Genomic DNA, 20,668 nt, shown 5'->3' with positions numbered 1-20,668 from the left:
ACAATAATTTGTTGGTTAAAAAGCCGATCATTACAGTCTACCAGATTCTGACATATTTGATACCCTTTTGCTCCTGGTATCACAAGCTACCAATTTCAATTTCCATTCCATTTCCATTCGTTCCTTTGTTCATGCATTCATTCATTCATTCATTCATTCATTTTCATTCATTCATTCATTCATCCATTCATTCATTCAGTCTTTCTTTCTTTTACATATTTATCTATGTTTTAATAAATTTTGCTAGCACCAGTCCACCCAGATCTCACCAGTGGTAGTGCCTGCTGGACCATCTCCCTCCTTGGGTGATTCTTTCCCTTTCTCCTCATAGATGCTGACCCTTGCTATGCCCTTGCTGGACATCAGAATGTCCAGGAGTGGTCTGGGAGGCTCTCTCAGCAGCTGCTGCAGTGCTTCCAGCGTGGCGGTCACCACATTGTGGTCAGCGTGCCGAGTGCAGTGGACCAGGTACTCATAGATCTGTGAAAGTATGTACAAAAATCTTTTTGAGCTTTTCTAAATCACGCACTTCACAGCCACACACCAGAACAAACAAGAAATACCTGCCATGGAAATAATATGGTCTTACTACACTTGTGATAGTCAGGGTATTCTCTTCAGTGTTAACACTGGTATACCACGGTCTCTGCAACTATAATTCCTGTACTAGTATTGGAAAGTATCCACTTTTTATATACTTGGGTCAAAAGGAATATTGTCAGCAAAATATTTTGTTTAGAGACGAACAAACCAAGCAAGATTTGAGCCCACTCTCCCACAGCATTCCTTCAAAATTGTTGCTCTTATAGGGAATCCCCAAAACAGAATTTATTCTTGGTGACTTTAGTCAGGCAACTAAATTTTCAAGACATTAGTGCCAAGCGGCAAAAGAAGCACTCCAGCATGCATGCCAAATGGCGGAACAAAGCACACTAAAAGTTAAAAGAGAGGGTATAGTTTTGATTGAAATGGGGATTCAGGTTCTAACATTTTTTGTGAGATAATCAGAAACCATTTATACAAAATATTAAAGAGCATCCAATTCTAAAAGAAATTTGAAGTTTATTTGATGAAAATTGGCTATGCAATGATTGAGATATCCAAAAGCAAAACAACACAAAGTGGTCCTTATAAAAGGTGGGTGCCACCTTTCATTACAACCTATTTGTTTTTGAATATCTCAGCCATTTAAAAACCAAATTTCATCAAATAAACTTTGAATTTCTTTAAGAATCATATGCTCTTCCATATTTCATTAGTGGTTTCTAATCATCTTGCAAAAAGTGAAAACCCGAATTCCCATCTCAAACAAAACTATACCATCCCTTTAAAGGGCTACAAGAAAGTGTTTCCTAGAAAAGTTCTGCTTACCTTGACAAGCTGCTCATCTCTGACTCCCGTCTCTTCTTCTTTCTTGGTGACCCCAAAGCTGCCCTTTAACCCTTGCTCCTTGGACTTCTGGATGACCAGGTGGGGGATGGTGTAGCGCAGACACAGTAGGACACCCAGGTGGATCTGGACAGCAAAACTGTCCTTGACAGGGATCACAAACACTGGAAGACAGATAAAACTGATATTAATGTCTAAGAATGGATATGTCTTTCATCACTATTTTTAGCTCACATCCTGTCACTGATACTACAAAACTTAGAGTTCCTCTAAGTCAGTACAGATGATGCATGAATTACTCAATGCTGATATGAATTTTAAAACACTTATTATTCTTCTCACAGACAAGGGTGGAAGACATCTGCACGCAACTATTTAGCCTCTTCATATGTCACTGTTTTTTTCTGTACTCTGTTAAACAATTGTAACGTGATTCATACTACATGTATTTCTTAGAAGTGGGAAGAGTGGCGAATTTGAATAAAAAATGTCTGCATTTTGTGAACTGCAATGCCAGAAGCATCACGTCTGGACTCACTGAGGAGAGCTTGTACAAGCCACGAGAAGTAGAGGGCGGGCTTGCGTCCGTGCTGACAGATGAGAACGATGCAGCGTGCAGCAGTCCTCCTGGTTGTGGCCGATGTGTGCTTCAGGTTTGGGAACAGGACTTTCATCAGGTTCTAAGGCCACGGAAAACCAAATACGACATACACACAACTCATATTCAATTTATCTTTTTTGGTTATACAGAGAGCAATTGGATAATACTTCGCATAAACAAAGCAGGTAAGATTTTGAATCAGAATGCATAGATTGGTATATAGCAAAAGTAATGATAATGATGATGATGATGACAATAATAATAATAATAATAATAATAATAATAATAATAATAATAATAATAATAATAATAATAATAATAATAATAATAACAATATAATAATAATATAATAATAATAAAGATGATAATAATAATAATAACAACAACAACAATAATAATAAAAACACTAATACAATTGTAATTCAACAAACATACATACCGTTTATACAAACAATGTTTTTGAGGAGATAACTGCTAGTCTGACACAATGGATAATGAAAGCAAAACACGCAGGCATGTGGGTGGATTACTAAAGCTACTGTACCTTGACCTCCGTGTCTGTGAGGAATGAACCCAGCACTGGAAGAGTCTTGACCAGAAATGTCATCAGAGCTTCCTACAACAGAAACAGAAATATATCAATGAGTAAGAAAGGTGAAAAATACATTTACAAAGAAAGAGTGTGCATAAAAGTGTAATATCCTTATAGGTTTTGAGGTTATATAAATCAGGGAGGTGGAATCCTTTCTTCCACCTCCCTGTATAAATATAGTAATCATATGTTTCCTACACAACATTCTGAACAGAAATTGGATGTAAGCTGACTACGACTCTTTTTTTTTCTTTAATTCAAACTCAACAACCGCCTGACCAGAGATCCTTAAATATTTCAGAGGAGTCAAAGCTGGACATGAAGGAATTGAATCTATCACAAACATTCATAAACAAGCCCCCCACCCACACTCCCCCCCCCCAAAAAAAAAAAAAAAAATATATATATATATATATATACACCTATAAAGAAACAAACAAACAGGGTACAAACTTGATCAATGTCTTCCAAAGAATTAAAGTTGGTCATGAAAGAATGAATATATCATGCACTAGTCATAAATGAGACAAAAGGAAAACTGGGTACGAACTTGGACAATGTCTTCGGGCCGTCTGGATATCCTTGCGATGCTGGGAAGGAGGTTGATGACGTACGGCCGACATTTCTGGGGGCGAATCAGGTGGGCCATCTCTGCAAAACGCCAGAGAGCTGCACGAAGACTTCGAGAAGGGCCATTCTGAGTTCAAGTAAGAGTTATCGTAAATAATGTCAGTAACAGGTTGCAATTATGTTTTTGTACTATCTACATTTCTATGCAGTTTGGGATTTTTCTTCTGTTTTAAATCAATAACAATAACAACAATACAGGCATTTAAGGGATGCATTTCACACTAGGAGCATCAGAGAGCTGTATGACAATTATAGAAATCTTTTCAAACTACTCTACAATCAGAAATCGACAGTGATCACTTTAAAAGCTGTAATGTACACATGTAAAAATGACAACTCTCTGAGAGTTGATAATAACCCTTAATGAAATGCACAGGAACAACAGAAAGTGTATCAACCTATGAAAGTAAAATCTAACAGTGCAGTTGCTGTTTTCCACTTGCCACTATGAATACAAACAGGCCATGCAAATGTCTTTATGTTTGTGAAGTTGACCTGGTCCATGTTTGCTTTATATTGATGGCTGTGACACATGAAGCAGGCATAAAGAACTTGGTAAACACACATACATACAAGGGGAAAAAAAATCATACCTTCTTGATTTCTTTGTACAGCTCCAATTGAAGCCTACCAAGGCTGCTCTCCATACATGCCTACATTATTAAAAAGTAGACATTAAAAACAAAAATGATAACATACACAGCACTTATGAGACAAAAAAGAAGATTTTAGATGACTATGATATACATGCATAATTGATAACTTTTCATCTACATTGTACATCAGACAACAAAAGCTTAATATTTTCCTGCTGCATCAAGGCAGTTGATGAATATTCTTGGTACTGGAATTTACCATAAAATGACTTTGGTTGATGGGTACATATTCTTACAGATAATGATACATATTGGTACACTATGTATATATTTGCATTTTATGCTGTACACATCTTATTACTTTTCACTGGTGAGTTTCTGAAAAACCATCAGTAAGTGGTGCTATCATTAGTTTATAATGGCTGCTGAAATACAAAAATACAGGGGTCCAACAGGCAGATACTATCCACTCTCACTCAAATCAGATGCAACAGATCTCCAGAAAGTGCATCAACCCATGAAGAGTGATATTCGAGGCTACAAATACTTACTTCAACTTGTCTCCATACAAACGTAGACTATAATGTGCCCACTTGCTTGAGGTTGACCTGGGCCATGGTTACGATTTACTGATGGTTGTGATACACACACATAATATAATGACAACAACCCTCTTACATGTAAGCCATGGCTCTCACACAAATTCTATCATGTTTTCATTGGAGTTAAATCGAGGTGAATCAGGCAAAAACATACTAAAAAAAAAACAACCAAAAACTTGTATAAACACTTTCTCATTAAAAAAGCATCTCATTCATTCATGCTGCGCATCTAAAAAAAACAACAACAAAAAACACTCTACATAGACGTCAGGTGTCAAAACATGATTCCTTCATTCTGACCTATATTAGACTTTCAATTTGCTCTCTTACAAGTTACTACTAAATATTTGTGCTATTTATTGAATGTAAATGATGATTAATTTTCTCTTTAAATTGCAATGCTTGGGATTTATCACAATGGTGATGGAATGATAGATAACTGAGGGCAAAAAGTGCAAACCCAGTACACTACATGTACAAGATCTGTGAACACAGTCATCTCATGTATCTAAATACTGCATTACTCTGGTGCAGTCTGCTTCTTAGCAATTCCTTTTGAGCATCTTAAAACCTTTAACAATAACAATTACTACCGGTACCTGTTCTACTTGTGTGGTTTCATTGTTTGCACACATGTACACACACACACACACATACACACATAATTTGTACATGGATACACAGACCCACACAAACACACACACACACACACACACTGACATAGCTATTGAATCGCTCTTTGTGAGATCCCACACACTGATTACCACAGCCAAGTCAATGACTCAGCCATACACTGTAATCAATATAATGTTCATTCATATGCAAATAAGATCCTACGAAAGGGGAGCCTTTACACCAACCAAGCAAACAAGAATGGCTTCATCCACATCAACTTCAGTCAACATACATGTACTACCAATTAATAGATTTAACAGTTTTTATAACCCTCTCCTCGCATAGCAATAACTACTTAACTAGACAAATACAGCAAATTTGACTTTCTAAAGGATACTCTACATGTCTTGATTTCTGGATCCTTTTGTACTTGCCTAGCTATCATTCGTGCTCTTAAAAAGGACAACTTCTTATTTTGGAGTGGGCATTTGCAATTTGTATAACAGCTTCATGATAAAAGTCATTTTCCTTTTCACCTACACATACTTTGTGATTAAAGACTTTTTGCTGATCATGTGAGCATTGCTCTAGGTTAATAAAATTCAGTGCAAGAACATCCTAAACCAAATTGAGTTGAACCATATTCCATCATCAATAGTGCAATTACACACGACTGCACTGAAATGCATTGCAACAGTGCAATAATACAGACAGGTCTAAAAATCTACTGGTAGTTTTATGCGTAACTACCACAGCATCTACACATAGCCAAACATTACCTCAAAGTACAGCACACACCATACTCGTGTACGATGGAAAAGAAGGAGTACCAGGTAATGACTAATCTTTCTACAGGGTTCCATTCCATTTCACATGTAACTCAATTTGCTTATTCTGCATGAAATATCTTCATATTACAAAAATACTCTAAATGAAAGGTATGAGTGCAGCATTCCACATCAACAGAGCGCAACTGAGTAATTGATGCATGTGTGGCACAGGTGCATCATTAGAACTATCGTGACCCTGAGGGATGTTATTAAGTCTCAATTGAAGTGTCAAAGAAGGCAGGCTCCAGCAACATAATGAGCAATACTATCAATAAGAATTGCGCATGCCACTTGCATGATTACAAGTGCAGCCCTAACTACACTTTATAAGCAGTTATTTTCACGAGGGTTTAATTTTTGCGAATTTTGCAAATCACAGTTGGATCGCAAATTTAACAACACACAAAAATGTCACCGTGGACTAAGGTAACAATGCATGTAAGATAATGTCGGTGTCAATTCGCGAAAACAGCATCTCGCAAAAATGTCTGTGACCTCCTAATTCACAAAAATATTGGTACGCAAAAATAACAGCTTATAAAGTATGTGTGCCTGTCAAATAAAAAGAGTACAGTATCAAATATGTGTGTGTGTGAGTGTGTGTGTGTGTGTGTGTGTGTTCTTTAAATATCTCACTAAGTACCTTTGTTTGGTCTTGTGTATGAAGTTTTTTATCAGCAAACAACAAAACAAAACAAAACCAAAAAACTAAAGAGTTGTTTTGGTTATATTCTAAACAGTAGTTCAAAAAGTCACAAATGCCATCTATGGAGAAATTTCTGATTGTGGGTAATATATCCTTCCTTTGTAAACATAAAGGCTCTTTTTTCTGTTTATGAGACTATCAAATTAACATATAATATGATGTTTGCTAAATCATTCATTGTCAAGTCAAAGCACCTCTTGAACTACAGTTTATAATCCATCAAGCCCCCACATGGGAGTCACTCTCAAAAAAACAAAAACAAAAAAAAAACCTCCCATCCACAGACACAGTGTACATAAAGGACAAACATATTTAGGTGCCAATGACATAAATTATTACCAGCAATCTCTTACTGGTATTTGATAATACAGTGATAAAGATTAACATAATGATGCTCATATATAATATATTTTGCCCTTCCCATCTCCCTTTTTTCCTGGACATATGACTTCATGTTTCATTTGTGACTGTTATTTACTATTTTGTGTACAGATTTTGACATAGTTGATGGGGTGAAAGGTAATAAAGTTTACCTTTCCTTGCCCCGGTAGCCCAATTAATTGTATCACAATCTATAATAATAATAATAATAATAATAATAATAATAATAATAATAATAATAATAATAATAATAACTAGAAAAGCACTCTGAGAGCGCAGACCTCCACCAAGCAGCTACAAATTTCCACCGATGATCTTGCTCTTCCCAAAGAGATTTTTTTCTCCTCTCCACCACTGGAGAAAAGCTCTTTGGGCTCTTCCATAGAGATCAGTGATTTCCACCCATACGTATGCATGCTGAAAAATTGTCTGATTTCCCAATATATAGAAGCCTTTGTTACGTCATAAACCCTCAGCTGAGCGGCGCACCTCGCCCTAGCAGAAACTAGAGCACGCACTTTAGTGCACCCATGCAAACCTCAAATATGCGCAGCCTGAACTCCCAAGTTCATTGACCCTACCTGCCAAAATATCAAAAATCCTCCATAAATTCCCAAAAAATTCTCGCATCACTACCAAAATTTAATCATCTGTTACTTGTATCATTCTAAACCTTTCCTGTAAGTTTCATCCGAATCCGTTAACTTCTTTTTGAGTTATTTTGCACACGGACGAACTAACAAACAAACAAACAAACAAACCAACGGTAACAAAAACATAACCTCCTCCCTTGGCGGAGGTAATTAATCATAATAATAACAATAATGACAATAATAATAATAATAATAATAATAATAATGATAATAATAATAAATATAATAATAATAATAACAATAATGATAATAATAATAATAATAATTATAACAATAGTAATAACAATGTTCAACAACAACAATATAATGGGTAATTATGCATGGCATTACCTTGATTACTTTGTTGAGACATTCATCGGTCTTCAGTCGAATGTCAGACTCATTGTCATTACATGCCAACAGAAAGATCTCCATGGCGATCCCCAGAAACTTGGGGAACTCACTGAGGGAACTAGAGAGCAACATGATATTATATAATCAAAATTCTGTATAATTTTGTAAACTGCCATTTAAAAAAAATACATATTCAAAGAACATGAGTATACACTACATTCTGTGTTAGTATGAAAGAGAACATGAAATGTTTGATGTGACAAATCCTGTAACAACCTTATAATCTGTACTTTCTTATAGGTCATGCTTGTAGATCATGTAGGCAATATCTTTAACATACAGTAATGCAATTAATTCTCTGCAATATCTTTGCTCTCATACACAATGTATCTTTATCTGGCAGTTTCTACATTGGATTAAGGCTCAAAATATGATGTAGACTTTGAGAGATTCCATCCACTTCTTTGTGCTGCTGCCTCATCATTTTGTGACACTTTCAATAGTAAATGTAGTCACCTGTTAGCAAGAACATCATGACTGACTACTCCAAAGATACATCCAAACATGTATACTGTCTATAAAGCAAAACCAGCACATTTTGATTTCAATTTCCAGTACTTGTCCCAATGTGACAGTAACAGACATTGAGAAATATAATACAGTATGTCACACAAATGATATTACTATTACATGAGATATAAGGGATATTGTGACATCACACATTCAATCCTAAACAGCTTAAGTGACAAATACTTAAAATAGCAAAACACAGACTGTTTTATCTCATTTTATATTTATATCTTTCTCACTATGCAACCTCATCAAAGGCATGTACATTGAATAAAAGTACATGTAGTGTAACTATTCTCAAATTTATTTTATAGGTGAACAAACACTAGAATATTGAGAAAACTGACAAATATGTGTTTATGCTTCAACTAATGCATTTGTGCCAGAAGAACCCTGCATCATAAACATCCAGATCCAGATCAAGAAAATGTATTTGGCATAATAAACCACAAAAATCCATGTCTTTCCTATTTTTCTTCATAGCAAATGATTCAGAAAGATAACTCACCGGAAATTTGCCGTTGATATTCCATCTGCGATTATGGTCAGATTGGCAATGTAATCCTTTTTTGTTAGAGTTGTATCCTTTTTCCTGTAGAACAAACATTAAAATTTTGTAAACTTGCATGAAAACATGCCGAATGGACATTAACATACATAGAAATTCAAACCAGCACATCTACATTTTGATTACATCTGGAAGGAAGGTTAAAAACATGGCACATCAGCACATCAGCACATCATTTTATTTTTCAAGCCAAATATGCATGAAATCAGAAAGGGAGATAATCATCACATTCTTTGTGCGTGATACACTATTCGACACTATTCAGGGGATTACTTTTCTTCCTAAAGGAGGATTACACCTTAGCAAGATTAATGCTGAATTATCTTCAATATGATGATGATCCACAGCATTTGTATAATGCCATTTTTGTTGTAGAAATACTGTATGCATGCAACATACACTAAAACCTCACAAAACAATAGCAGCCCACTTTAACCTGTTGAGGGTGGACTGATTTTGCTACAACACGCATTTCCCATAGACACCTGCCGGAGCATACTCGGAACTCGTCCTCAACGGGTTAAAAACATGTTTTAAAACAGTAACTACAATTTTGCACTGCCAGGTATTCAGCTTTTGATTCTAAGCTTTATACTATGATACATGATAGCCAAACATTACGACATTGTATGGAATAATTCTACACATGGAGACAGTTCTATCTTCTGTGGAAAGTCATTTATCTGTTTGCAAATGTTGTCAATGGCTATAATCAACTCTTGACTTCTGTAGTGTCACATTTATACACATGTATAATATTTTGTCATACAAGAAGAAATCTATGTAGTTGGCTGTATTTGTCATTTCTACTAGCCAACAGGAATATGGGATACCTTTGATAATATTTCTATAGGTACAAATCAAATATAATCTCTGTTTTGCGTGTAAAGCATTCAAATCTCAATTGATTGCTACAAAGACATCGTAATTCTTAATATAAGTCAATACACAACAAAATGCACCCAGCTCAGAGTGAGTGGGTTATAGTGGACCAAGAGGCTAAGGGAGACTTCTGTTTTAGAAATATAAATGACATCCTTTTGCAATAAAAACACATGGAAAAAATATCTGTAGCATGCTGTGAAGAAAAAGCAAACAAATAATTGATGGTGTTCATAAAATTTTTCAACTGAATAAATGCTGTGCTTAATGATATGCAAGATATGCTTGCATGAATTCAATCCTTATTGCTTCTAAATTATCAGGTCCATTGTATCGATAATAGCACACGTGTACAGTATACAACACAGGCCACACACATGCATCTTTAATACACATTGTATATATGTAGGTATACATTAGCTATATTATGACCCATCCACACACTGTGGTTTCGTTAGCATCTTTTTGTTATTGTTGTTGTGCTCTTACAAAAAGTACAGTGGACTCCCGTTATAACGGAGTCCTAAGGAACGGCAGTTTTCTTTCGCTATATTGAAATCTCATTATAACCGAACAAATAAACAATAAAAAACATAGAGTGGATAATGCTGGGGCCATACACCGCATACAGTGTCTACTACCGGCCCTAAGGAAACTACACCATCAGGCGCTAGTGAGGCATGGCCTTTCTGGTCTTGCTGCAATCGCCTAAGAAGTGCTGTCGGCCGCAGCAAATCTAACCTAGCAAAGTGGGGGTATAGTGAGAATGATGACACCACCTGCCTGTGTGGAGAGGAGCAGACTATGCAACATCTCCTGGTCTGTCCACTTCTACCAGAGCCTTGCACAAAGGAAGATCTGGCAGCTCTAACGCCCTGTGCCAGGCAGTGCATCCAACACTGGATTGGAAGAATCTAACATTCCTTTCTGCGTAGTGACTCGAGAAGAAGAAGATGCTGGGGCCTAAATTTTTACTTCATTGTAACTAAAATTTTGTTATAATCGTGTTCGTTATAACAGGAGTGCACTGTATTCCTGGACCCAACTACATGTACAGTGTGCCAACGTGTTCTTCTTCTTCTTTGTACTGTTTTTTTTTTTTTTGCTGACCATTGCCAGTCACATGGGGCAAACCACGAGGAGTCAGCATCATTTCCCATTTTCTGGTGTAGGTATAATCATGTGTTGACCATTTTGATAGATTAGCACCCTGCTCTTTGCGATGAATGAATGAAGTGTGGGATCTTTTACTATACATGCACGAGTCATGATTCCCTTGTTTTGTAGTTGATGTACATGTGTACTGATGTATCAATTCTGTGTTTGTATGATGTCTAGATGTGTGTGTGTATAATTAGTTTCATTGTATGGAGTTTCAATTAATGTGATTATTCATGTGAAGTTGGACCCCTCGGAAGACCAGCACGAACATGAAGGCAGAGCTGAGCAGGTCAATCCATCCGTTTATCTTCATATATATTCCAGTTGTACAGTATCATTGTTACTTTGTGATTTTATGGTAAATAAATAAACAAACACACAAACACAAGGGACATCCAAAAATATTCTATCCAAGAGATAGTGTTTTTGCCTCCTACTAGATAGCAGAGGGGATGACCTACAGTGTACACCATAATCAGATTCAGCATTGCTCTGCCAGATTCACTGGGAATTGAACCCATTTGGATTGCAAGGCATATGCGCACTAGCAACTGAGCCATATCCCCACCTGCGGCCTTAGCATGATTATGAGTATCAGAATGTAACCATGAATGGTGTTTTTAAATCTTTATCTTGAACCTTGATGAGATAATTCCTGAAGCAGTTCTTCCCAAGCTAAACTGGGATGATCAGTTGATGGGATGTGCTGTCACAGTTGGTGATGGTACAGTCACTAAACTGAGTGTATAGTACAAGTGTATTTCTACTTAGAATAAAAACAGTGATGTGGATATTTAAACACACACACAAACACACACACATACACACACACACAAACCCATCAAATTTTCAGAACATTCCCTACAGCCAATGTACAAAGAGCAATCGGCATGATTCAGGGAACACATTTCTCTCATGATTAAAGAAGACAAATTATTAAGGAATGATAGCACTTTACATGCATTGTCAGCTAAGATTCTTTTCAGATGTAATCTGTTGTACTGTAGATAGCGCTACAACAGGGATGCCAAGTTCAAAAAAAAATTATGCGTGAGATTTTGATGACTCTGCATCTCGGCATGCAAATGTGCGCGCGAGCAAGGGTATGGGAGGGGTTTCCCCCCCCTGTCTCCTCCCACGGTAGGGAGCTTTTTCAATTTTTAGCTCCTAATGGTGCGATCAGGTGCATACTTAAGTGACTATTTTTTACTTATTTTGAAAGACAAAAGGGAAATATACCTTCAATTGCAACTATTACTATAATCTTTTGAGCTATGCTCATTATCATACTTATAGGCCCAAGTTGCAGACTTCGCCCGATGCGTGAGAAAAATGGGCATCATGTGTGAGATCGTGAGATGGCCCATAAAATGCTAGGATCTAGTCTCACGCAGAATGCGTGAGACTTGGTAGCTCTGCTACACGTACAAGTAGGCACCCTACATATACTACCCCTAGTTTATAGTACTAGATCTACTTCTGCTCTGGTGACAAGTGTTGACCAGTCAGAGCAGATAGTACTCTGTTTAGTGTTAAGACAAGTGTTACTGTACTACTACCGAATACTACTACTAGATTCTAGCCTGTATACAGTACTAGCTGTAGTTGAGTGTAGAACAAAATGTGTTCTCGTACTTCACATTTGTATTGTACAATATGTACCGGTATGTCTGTGATTACCCACAAAGATAATTGTCATGACAAGTACAAGTTCAAGTATAGCTCGAGTTACGCCCATCTGTGGTGCGAGTGCTGGAAATGCGGTTTCAGATTCCTGGAAATAGATGCCCTGAAAGGATTCTGTTCCCCTGAGCTGACGATCCACCCCCATGCCCCTATTACTGGGTCAGACACACACACATGTATGTAGCACAATGTAAATCTCTTTATACATTAACACAGACATAATACACGCAACTCTATGGGCCCATTGATTCACGATGGTTTACGGTGCGATAACACACAACTCACTTGGCATCTTTGGCGGCTGCATCTTCGGATGTGGTCGAGCTCTGTTGATGATTTTTGAGAGCTTCAAATGATCTGGCCAGTTTCTCCATGTTGGATACACTGACCGTTCGGTTCATCTTGTGTGATTACTATCTAAAATAGCAAAAGCACTACGAAATCCATGATAGTAGCTGGCTTCACAAATCCGTACAGCGAGAAGACTATCAATTTACTAGTTATGTTGCGTCGTTAGAGGGCGGCAGCACGCGAGACATCGAGACTCGAGCTAGACGGGGAACTCTGAGTAGTAAGTTGTATACAATATTTACGAGTGAGTGATGTCAGGTTTGTTTTTGCCTTTCTTGAATATAAATGTCATGTACCACACATACAGGAAGAAATAAATCGATGAAATGACATGGTCATTCAAAACAAGAATACTCAAATCAGACTGAAGAAGAAAAATGATAACAATGATTGATATCATATGCAGTAAATATGATTTATTCAACGCAGAAAATCAATAAGTACGACGTAGGGGCCTACTTCAATCACTGCTCAAGATGATTAGGGCCTGTAAAAAAAAAAGCAACAACAACAAAACAAAAAGCCAAACAACCTCATTTGATAATGAAATCATTGTCCAAGAGTCAGATAATAACATTTTCGTTAATCACATTTTCATCATTATCATTATCACCAATGTTACAGATTAGGCCTATTATGCTTATAAATCATCATCATCATCATCATCATCACCATCATCATCACCATCATCATCATCATCATCATCATCATCATCATCATCATCATCATCATTATCATCAACATCAGCAGTTGTTAGCAGCAGCAGCAGCATTATATTGGTACAGATTAAATAAATTGTACAAAGCGGAATTATGACACATTTACCTTGCCAAAGAGTGAACAGCCATGAGTCACGTGAACCAAGAAGAAATACGTGCTCAGCTATATAACCTGAGGGTGTTTTGGACCTTGCCAAGCTTTGAGAATGAGCGGCTATGGTGACCTTTCAATTCAAGATGATCACACGGTGTTCTGCCTGCCATAGTATGTGCGGAATATGAATAATGTTGATAATACCTGTGCACCTGAGAAGTAGGAATAATGGACAGTAATAGTCATTAGCATTTACTGGACTAAGATACTTAAACTCTCTTGATTCAAGTTTTGCTCAAGCGCCCACGAGTCTGTCTGTATTTGAACGCAAATTTAATGTCCAATTTTATTCAAAGATATGTTTTGCTTCATTAAATTTTGGTTACATTAAATGTTTGCATATCTTGTTGGCACGTCTGTCAGTATAAAGATTGTAGTCAGCGACATAATAATTTTTAGCTCACATTCTCCATTTTCCTCTCCCATTCCAGTTCTCTCAATTGGTAAATAAATGTGTTCGAAGGAAAGTAGGTGTATTGTATAAATTAAGACGGTATGTTCCGCAGCGCATTCTTGTGCTTTTGTATGAATCTTTGATACAACCACACATATTATGGTATTGAGGTATGGGGCAGTACTTATAAATCTCATTTAAATTGTATACATATTTCTCAAAAAATGGCTCTGAGAGCTATAACATTTTCGTCTTTACGAACACATTCAGAACCATTGTTCCAACGATTCAGACTTCTAGATGTTGTTAGGTTACATAAGTTCTCAGTTTTAACATTTATATACGATCTCTGTAATGGAACTATTCTGCACCCTCTGTATGACTATTGCCAAATTGTGCATCATACTTACAGGACAAGAACAAATGAAAAAAGAATGTTGTACTTACCAAAATTTAAAACCACACAGGGACAATTTTCGATTTCTTACTTAGGACCAAAACTTTGGAACACATTGCCACGAGAAATGCGTGAATAAAGCAAAAGATCTACATTTCGTAAATGCCTCGAAGATTTCCTACTCTAATAGATATTATACTGGATCAAGTATTATTAGTTTTCTATGTTAGAAAATTAATGATGTACATTGTATAAATATTCACAGTCATTTCAACTAACCATGTAATAATTTTTCTTTTGTATTTAGCTTTTAGAATGAAGATCAAGGTGACCAATCACGACTAGCACTTGTGCTAACTTTTGGTTTCCTTGTTAACAACAATAACTTTGTAGAATTATGTTACATGTATCATATTTAACTCTCAATATCATCATTTAATCATGTTATTGTAAAGGAGTAACAGATAAGTATATATTTTTTCACATATGTACGTAGATACAAGTGTGTTATGATTCTTATATGTACATGTTCAAAATGTTGTTGCTAATAAAAACTTCAAACTTCAAACTTCTCTTCCTTTGTCAGTCAATTTACTTCTTTATGTGTATTAAATACCATTATTTACATATAGCCTGTACTTAGCTAATCATTGATATTCTTGTGTGAATATGCTGGCTGATTTTATGTCATTACTGCTTACAGTGGTTTTGTTTTCCCGATTTTAAGTGTTGAAATTTTGTTGCTTGTATGATGGACCTTTACACATAAGCTGTGCTTTTCAAGGTCTTGTCGTTTTCACCCATTTCACTTCGATATGTCCAAAATATCTGATTTGTCGTACTGTTGAAACTAGGACAATTGTTATTGAATTAAACTGATTTGAATTATTTTAAGATCTCTTTACCTATGGCAGTCTCTTCAATGTTGGCTGTGGTCCACTAGAGGGCGCTATTATAATAACCCTGGCGTCCCGACCACCGACTCGTACGGGGGATTTCATAAATTGGAGCTATGATCTCCCCCTGAATTACGGAATTCCTGGCTCCGCCCCTGATGATGATAATGATAATTAATGATATGGGTACAATTATAACTATATTGTTCTTATTATCATTATATTGTTTCTATAACTATCTTTTCATTATTATCATTATTATTAGTCTCATTACCATCACCATTGTCATTATAGCATCGTTATCACTTTTCGTAGTGCATTTTGAGTTATTATCATTATTTTCATTACCATTATAATGGTTATTAATATTAGTGGTAATACTAACAGTACAATTAAAAATAATCACCATTATTTAGATTAGCATTGCTGCTATCAAGTAGCCTCATATTGCGACTAGTAAAATACTTGGCATATCTGTATAATAGTCTCCGGACAAGCCCTTTCCTGATCCCAGCTCTTTATGGATAATTTGAATCCTCAGTCTGCATAAAGCGCGCTATCATTGTGTCTAAGCGTGACGCATTTACAATATTAGATTATCTCGAACTGATCAGTTTTTACCTTCCATTCATACTGTATATCTTTTTATCCTGCTGTTCTATATGCATTTCGGAACCTGTTTGTACACTAAAGTGTATGATGTTATATTTTCTTTAGAAGAACCGGCAAGCTTGCACAGCCTGTATACGTCTTCCTATCCTACCTCCTTTCCGCACACTTAGACAGATAGACAGACAGATAGTCAGGCAAACAGACACAAACACCCAAAATTATATATTTTAACTCTTCCGCATGAAAAGCGTAATCCATAATGCCCTTAGACCTGCTATACACAGACACACCAGTGACGGACACACACATACCACCCCATATACACACACACACCTACATACACAAACAGTACAATGTATACATAAAGATACATTTATGTACAGTAATTTATAATCAAGTGTCGATGTTTTTGAAGAATTTTGGAAAGATCATTCACAGGAAAATACAGAAGTAAAAAATTGTTTCAATGTACGATGCTATTTTTGTGTTTATTTTGATGTAATGTGTGCGTAACTTGAATTGAATGTGATCGCATGCTCATTTTCACTTGATACTTTTAATCAAAACTGGTGCAAATCTTCTTATCATGGGGTTATGATATAGGTGCCTACTCCAAAATATAAGTGAAACCTTATCTCTAATAATAAAAAACAAATACACAAACAAGCAAACAAGTTTAATGTTCGGTTTGCTTCAATTTGATTTTTAGACATGACGGTTTAGCTAACAGAGTTAAAGGGACAATTTCTTTTATCAACTCTTTCTGATTATCAGAATATCATTCCACTTCAAAATGATCAGCAATGCTTAATGGGTTCAGCATTGAGGGCAATTTGTAATACCAATCGTAAGCCTACTGTAAGAAGTCAATATTGATATAACACCGATCAAACTTCAATATCGGACCACACCCACAGGTGTTAAAAATGCACTGTGATGGTGTTGAAAAGTGTTCACCTGACACTTCGTGGTGTTAATTTGACACTCTACCTGGTGTTATTTTGACACTGTACTGGTGTTAATTAAACAATGACACCACATGGTGTTGATTTGATATTCATTGGTGTTAATATCAATGGTTTAACACCCGTCCAGCTTAAATAAGAGACCACACCAGCTGGTGTTACTTTGGTGTAAATTTATTTTCACATTTTTTCAAAAATCTAGTAATTTAATGTAAAATTCTTGATCGTCTTCTTTAAATAAAAAATCAACGAGAAGTGCAGTTACTAAGAAACTCTTCAAAAAACAGTTTAAAATTTGGAAATGACACCCGGAGGTGTTAATTTAACACCATAAATGAGCACCGAAAATTTAACACCAGCTCGGTGATCACTATTTAACACCGGACTTTTTGCAGTGTAAGCCTACTGTAAGAAGTCAATATTGATTTAACGCTTGTTTGTATAAGTTATAGTGTTATCATAACGCTGCATAATATGCGTGATAGAATATTGTCTTTAAAAAGGAATAGAGTGAAATCCAACAAACAGAACACGGAAATGAAATCACAAAGTTATTGACTGTTTTTAAGTTAATTCTCTTCTATATTTATTTGGTGGGATGATTATTATTTACCAGTTGATTTTTTCTTGTAGATGACAATATCATAGCCATAATGATTAATAAGCTAACAATGATGACATTATACGAGGGAGGGCGGTTGTATCATATAGTTGCTAAATCAATGACCGCTGCAGGGTATGTTTCATGGGAGTTTAAGGACAAATCAATGAGAGAGAGAGGCGTTCGAGGTAACGTCGTTAACTCAGCTAATTTGCATACTAGTAATGTGCTGTTTTGACCAACGTCAATATTTTACCATCAAAAAATGAGGATCTTGAAAATTCAATCTTTATGAGTTTTTGAGATCGAGCAAATTTCTTGGTTCTGATTGTTTGATTTTACACTACTTAATGTGGCGCTGTGACATTTTACTTTGAACTTTTATACAAAAGACGAAACTATCTGACGATATCCTAGGTGTTGATAATCAGTGCAAGCGAGCGAGAATTTAAAAGAAAGATGTTAAACCAGGCGATGGTGGTGAAACATTGCTTCTTTTTTTTCCTCGCAATACTTTTTCATAGCAACAACAGAGATGTAAAATTCAAGTAGAATCAGTGGGGCCATAAGTTCTAATGTTTATTTTTGAAAGGAATGGGATGCTTCTATATAGTGATTGTGCAGCGTGACATAATAATAAAAACAGATACCTAGAATTTCTAAGAATCAGAGATTACACGGGCGCGTGTGGGAAGGATTAGTTACAACACATCAAAATAATGATAATGGACACAAGCTTTTTTTTTTAGTTGTTGTTCATCATGTTTTATTTTCACCTAGTCTCTGCCAGAACGAAGGGCAGAGAATCAATAAATAACCCTAACTTGTAAATTTCAGCTCTATTGTCTATTGTCAGTACTGGTCTACAGAAAACGCTTCATTGCTACAAACTCTATTCTTCCGTCACAGTCCGGCCACATTACAATTAATGTACATCTTGATTTCATTATGGTGATAATGTCCAAATCAAGGAGGCAAGCCACAAAATGGAATCAATCATCCTCGTGTATCATTCCAGTCCATCGGTCTGATTTCAAATCCTTGCTTTACATATATTTAAGAACATTTACTGAAAACTTCCTAGGGCGCATAAAACAATAATAATTGACGAATGTAAATGTTGGGCGCTTTAAAAATTTTTAATACTGTTGTTCGTTGATAGAACCTTCACCTTCATAATGTTCGTGCATTATTAGAAGTCAAGTAAGGTGACTGTGCATACATTTGAGTCACCGATTCATTCAATAAATGCTCAAGAGTCTCTACAGGATGTGCAATTGAGCATTCAAATGGTTATTGAGAAGGCAAGAAGACAAAAACGATCAAAAATTCATCTTAGTCTATCCTTTGTAAAAAAAATAAGATGGTAATGATAACCTTGTCTTACATTGCCCAACTCCTTGCTGTTTCCAAAATGCACATGTATGATTAAAGCCCGCCACACACTATACGACTCACGACTATACGGCTGACAGACTGTCGATCCGAAATAAATCACGATAGCCTCAGAATAAGGACATTAGTTTATTTCAGATCCAAAGTCTGTCAGTCGTATAGTCGTGAGTCGCATAGTGTGCGGCGGGCTTAACAAAACTGTGACCTTTATCTGGCCAGCTCAGCTGCGTGGATACGCTTTGGCACCGTTTCATGAAAGTTGTCAGCACTGAGAAGTTGTCACGCGGTCTCTGACTCTGACAATTTCACTAAAATCCTTTGTTTTGATTGGCTGAAAAGCTCTGGTCACTGACTGTTACTATGGTAATTATCAGAGACTGACAACTTGTCAGGACCGACGACTTTCATGAAACGGTGCCGTGATCGAATTATGAGAGATAAAAAAGACTTAACAAGCACTGATAATACCTTTGAAGCTGATAATATTGCCTGAATGACTCTCACATTGCACCTTTAGTCCCACCTATAGGGTCTAGCATTTTACATTTTGTTCTTTGCTCCAAAGTGATATCGTATAATCGAAACATTTGGGCGGCGATGAGTTTCCTTGCGTCCATTTGATTTAACAGTTTAGCAGACAGAAATATTAGCTGTTATATACTCTGATAATGAATTTAATCATATCTCCCCTGCTTTTGACATGGACGTCCGTTGGTACAGTATTCTATACGTTGAGACATTATACTGACGTGCTCTGAAGTAATAATCAGCAGTTTTAATGCAGTATAATACTTGCTGTAAACTTTGGCAAACAGTCGGGCTTTCCTTCTGAACCTTTCAACTCAGAAATCAAGTTGTAAACGTGTGTTCTGAAACGTTGTTCCAATGGCAAAATGCGTCGACTACACACAATGCTCATCATCCTAATTTGGCAAATGGTCGTTTGGCAATAGTATGACATCGTATTTACAAGATAATGATAAGTACAAAAAAAAAACTGTATAGTGCATCGAAACGTTCATTTTATACATCAAGTAAGTCCTGATTATAAACACGTATGTACAGCAGGAATGACAATAATCGTTGCTTGAATATCAATTTGTAGACATCAAAATCACTCCGCTTAATCACTCATTCTGAACGAAACTCATCAACCTTCCAAATCAAATTGCTTACACAGAGATCTACCTAAAATATTTGCCACTCAATATTGTAAGTAATTGTGAATCTAACTTTATGCAAATGACAATAACTACACAAGTTGCTTCAAAGCTAGAAAACGAAATATTTTAACCCGCATGGAAAGTACTCGTTGGAGCATATAAATAGTATTCGTGCTATAAAAATGTGATTGTTTGAAAATCTATCTATTTCAGTTACTGTATCTTA

The 20,668-nt window shown here is 36.1% G+C and overlaps 1 protein-coding gene across 1 annotated transcript in view; it reads right to left on the bottom strand.

Moving 5' to 3' along the window:
- The window catches only part of LOC139739847 (huntingtin-like), a 74,785-nt gene extending 61,521 nt beyond the window's left edge, over positions 1 to 13,264 (bottom strand). Inside the window, exons 1-9 of the mRNA XM_071650442.1 lie at positions 13,081 to 13,264; positions 9,007 to 9,090; positions 7,926 to 8,046; positions 3,806 to 3,865; positions 3,133 to 3,279; positions 2,535 to 2,606; positions 1,928 to 2,069; positions 1,372 to 1,553; positions 270 to 480 (exon numbers count right to left, since the gene is read on the bottom strand). Coding sequence (XP_071506543.1) covers positions 270 to 480; positions 1,372 to 1,553; positions 1,928 to 2,069; positions 2,535 to 2,606; positions 3,133 to 3,279; positions 3,806 to 3,865; positions 7,926 to 8,046; positions 9,007 to 9,090; positions 13,081 to 13,196 — 1,135 coding nt within the window. The 5' untranslated portion in view covers positions 13,197 to 13,264. The remainder of the gene's footprint in view (positions 1 to 269; positions 481 to 1,371; positions 1,554 to 1,927; positions 2,070 to 2,534; positions 2,607 to 3,132; positions 3,280 to 3,805; positions 3,866 to 7,925; positions 8,047 to 9,006; positions 9,091 to 13,080) is intronic.
- Positions 13,265 to 20,668: the final 7,404 nt, after the last annotated feature.

Source organism: Diadema antillarum, unplaced genomic scaffold (assembly GCF_040938485.1).
Source record: "Diadema antillarum isolate AM-2024a unplaced genomic scaffold, OU_Dant_1.0 seq00000821_RagTag, whole genome shotgun sequence".
NCBI classification, from domain to species: Eukaryota; Metazoa; Echinodermata; class Echinoidea; order Diadematoida; family Diadematidae; genus Diadema; species Diadema antillarum.
The sequence above is the reverse complement of the archived record's forward strand: the minus strand, read 5'-3'. Positions and strand labels throughout refer to the sequence as shown.